The following is a 3,413-nucleotide window of genomic DNA, read 5'->3' as shown; positions in this document are numbered from 1 at the left end:
TTTAACAACATAAAACCAACCAAATGAAGTTTAAATTTCAATATTTAATTGTTTGTATTTCTGAAACAATATGTTGAACACTAAAGTTGTAGCCTTCCTAAAAACAGACTAAACAGAGAGTTTGTTGGCAATTAGGGACTACAGGTGGAAATATATATCTGATTATAATGCGATGAAAAGCTCTCTCCCCTACTTCAATTGAAGATGAGGCAGAAGCAGGCTCAGAGAGTGAGGGAGAGCCCATTCTTATCAAAACATCTACAATAAAGTCTGAAATTATTACAGAGTGTGCTGTCTTCTCTATTAATTTTAGATTTGTAACAACTGGATAATTTGTATTAACAAGCACCCACCCCCCTAGTGCCCCTTTTTTGGTTTGGGCCACTGCCCCTCATGTCTGTGCACGGCACTGTAGAGGAGTAACGGGTTTCAGTAACAAATGACACTGCCTTATCGGATTCTGTGTATGTTAACATAAAAGCGAATTGCTTTTTATATTCTACACACACACACACAAGCTTGTATTATTTATTTTATAATGCAATTTGGCCATTGTAAGACCGCAACATGACAAATGCACGTGAAGTGTGTCATTTGGGACAGGGCCGAACAAGCCTGCCCTAAAGATGTCTCTTGGTCAACCGATTCATTGAAAAGATTCGACTCAAAAGCAAGCGATTCGTTCAAGAGTCGTACATAGCTGACATATTCCGCCTTATTTCCGTTTCGTGCTTTTTGCATTTAGCAAGAAAAACTTGTAATAGACGTACCCACTAAATATGCTTTCTTTAACAACTGTAAACCGAGACATAAATACTCATACAAAGTACATGCCAGTGCTGTCGCTGTGCATTCATGCACTCATGTGATCATATAACTAATTCTACAGTGCGTGTAAATGACATCAGAAGCGAGATTATCCAATATCTGATAATTCCTGCTAATGATGTGGTGTAGCATATTATTTCACCAAGCCATGCAACAAATTAATTGTTTCAAATCTTTCACATCTGAAGCAAATTTCAGTAAAAACGGAATCATGTTGGTCCAATCACACGAACGTAGACACCGGGTGAGAGGCGTGTTCATTCAGATCCCCTGATGCTGCGCTGCGGTGAAGATGGCGGAGAGGGGAGACGGCCATCTGAAACCAATAAACGGAAAACCCCTTTGATTGCATGCAGTCTTTCGTAGAGCATTTGTGTTGTTAGGTGAGTAATTAATTGAGGTGAGGAAGAGAATAATTTGCAGAAAGCACGCTGATATTTACTCCTGTCGACATTAAGCTGATTCACGCGTGGTTCGGTTGAGAAGGTTTGGTTGCCGCACACAGCTCCTTATTTCGGCTAACACGGGCTATCTAATCGAATCATAGATCAGTTTTTGCTAAACAAAACAAAAAGCGCGCACATAATTGCTTTAAAAACCAGTGATGAGACACAAAATTGCAGTTTTTAATGTCTGCGTGATGAGATGTAACATATTGACTTCCGTTTCTCCTAGCCGACCAATTAGCAAAGGCCTTCAGAGTTTATAGTTCATTATGAAATTCTACAAATACAGTGTTTATTTGCTGACGGTTTATTTAGCAACAGCAACCAATTTTAATCTCGACATGCAAATGAACAATTCATCAGTTGTATTAATACTGATTTCTGTGGCATGCATTTGTGAGTTTTGGGAAATAAAAGGTGCATCTGAGAGGTTTTACCATTTAGATCCAGTTCTGTAGTGTTCTTTGAATGCATCTTGATTTCTTTTTCTCTTTCTTTCAGCGCCGACAGAGGATCTGGCCTCCCAGGATGGACCGTGCTTAGATGTGGGCAACGTTTAAGCTGAATGCATTGTGATTTCCAATAATTGAGACAGTGATTTCTAAAAAGCTGTCTACATTAATGAAAAGAACAATGTAGTCAGCTTAGCATATTCAACCATGTACATGAATATTGTTAAATAGGTGTCTTGAGCTGTGTAATATTCATGCATGTATTAGGGCTGCAATGTTTTAGCTAAATTAGGCAGATCCCTTCCCACTTGCATTCTCTTAGGTTTTTAATATAGCTCTTTTTAAGAAATTAAACATGGATGTCACTGAGATTTTACCTCCCCTCCCATTGGAGCCACCAGACGCAGTATTGGCGGGGAATGATTACAGTAAAGCACCTCCACCACCTCCCCTGCAAACGTCCAGTGACGCAGAGGAAATGGACGTTAGCTCTGGTGGTGATGGACACCAACACACCCCAGCAGTGGACAGGGATGAACAGCTCCTCCTCAACAAGCGCACATTGTCCGTTAGTAGTCACCCATCAGGTAGTCCTGACTCCATGGCCACGTGCCCTAGAACCGCTCGCCATGCTCCCCCAGTTACAAAGTTCTTACCTGATCTCAAACTCCTCAAAGATGTAAAGATCAGCGTCAGTTTCTCAGACAGCAGTAAGAGCAAAGACAGGGAGGTGTTGTACACTGGTTTGGGGCAGGTTAGCGATGAAGATCAGAGCCTAGAGGGCCTGAATGGTGAATTGCATGATTCTTTACAGCAGAGAAGTGTGCCGGGCAGCTCGACCATGAGCACTGGTACCTTAGGGTTAGCTAGAAACAGCGAAGAGCTGGAGACAGAGCAGGAGAACAAGGTTGAGTTTGCCGTCTTGGATGACCTGGAAGATTTCAGCGAGAACTTTCTGGAAGCGGAAGACGGAGAACAGAGTGGTTTCAGGTCTCAGATGATAGTTCAGCAGGAGCAAGCGCACGAGGAGGACCTGAATTACTCCTATGAGGTAAAATGCATGGTCTTGTTATGCCCTCTTTGATTTTGGTCATTTTCTTTGTTCAAGTTGAAACATTATGTTGTAATGTAGGCTAATTAAAGCCACCTAAACCTATAAATGCCATGATTCAAAACATCTCCTGAAATGTGCATCTACCAGAAATAGAGTATGTGTCCTTTATTCATCAGGAAGGATTCTGGGGTGTAACAAGGTGGTCCATTCGAAGAAGATTTGAATTACAGCTCACAAAATGGGCTTGATTCAAATCTTGCCGTACATTTAGTTGATGAAGTGTCAGTGGCAGCCAGTTACTAACCCACCTACTCTTCCAGGAGGACTTTGACAATGATGTAGATGCCCTGCTGGAGGAAGGCATGCCTATGCCCAAGAAGAGGCGTCTGGCTGAAGACAAGTACACTGGAGACAGTGATCACCATTCAGATGGCGAGGCCGGAGTTCAGCCCATGATGACCAAAATTAAGACGGTTCTTAAGAGTGAGCCTCAGAAACTCTTGGTTAACTCATAGAAAGTTTGACTGGAAATTATAATCACTGTTGCCACACTGTTAAAATGTTAAAACTTAAGATGTCCTGACATTACATAACTACACAAAGATGATGGGTCTTTTCAAACCAGTTATAGTT

The 3,413-nt window shown here is 41.6% G+C and overlaps 1 protein-coding gene across 3 annotated transcripts in view; it reads left to right on the top strand.

The window, feature by feature from the left end:
- Window positions 1-1,078: 1,078 nt before the first annotated feature.
- LOC107726381 (microprocessor complex subunit DGCR8-like) overlaps window positions 1,079-3,413 on the top strand; it is a 10,684-nt gene continuing 8,349 nt past the window's right edge. Inside the window, exons 1-3 of one of the 3 annotated variants that reach the window (XM_016535936.1) lie at window positions 1,079-1,211; window positions 1,776-2,777; window positions 3,101-3,263. In XM_016535936.1, coding sequence (XP_016391422.1) covers window positions 2,082-2,777; window positions 3,101-3,263 — 859 coding nt within the window. In that variant the 5' untranslated portion in view covers window positions 1,079-1,211; window positions 1,776-2,081. Of the gene's footprint in view, window positions 1,212-1,242; window positions 1,692-1,775; window positions 2,778-3,100; window positions 3,264-3,413 lie in introns of those variants that run through there. The other 2 variants (XM_016535938.1, XM_016535937.1) reach the window with 2 other exon arrangements.

This window comes from Sinocyclocheilus rhinocerous, unplaced genomic scaffold (genome assembly GCF_001515625.1).
Source record: "Sinocyclocheilus rhinocerous isolate Xijiao unplaced genomic scaffold, SAMN03320098_v1.1 scaffold2050, whole genome shotgun sequence".
In the NCBI taxonomy this organism is placed as follows: domain Eukaryota; kingdom Metazoa; phylum Chordata; class Actinopteri; order Cypriniformes; family Cyprinidae; genus Sinocyclocheilus; species Sinocyclocheilus rhinocerous.
This window is presented reverse-complemented; position numbering and strand designations above follow the sequence as displayed.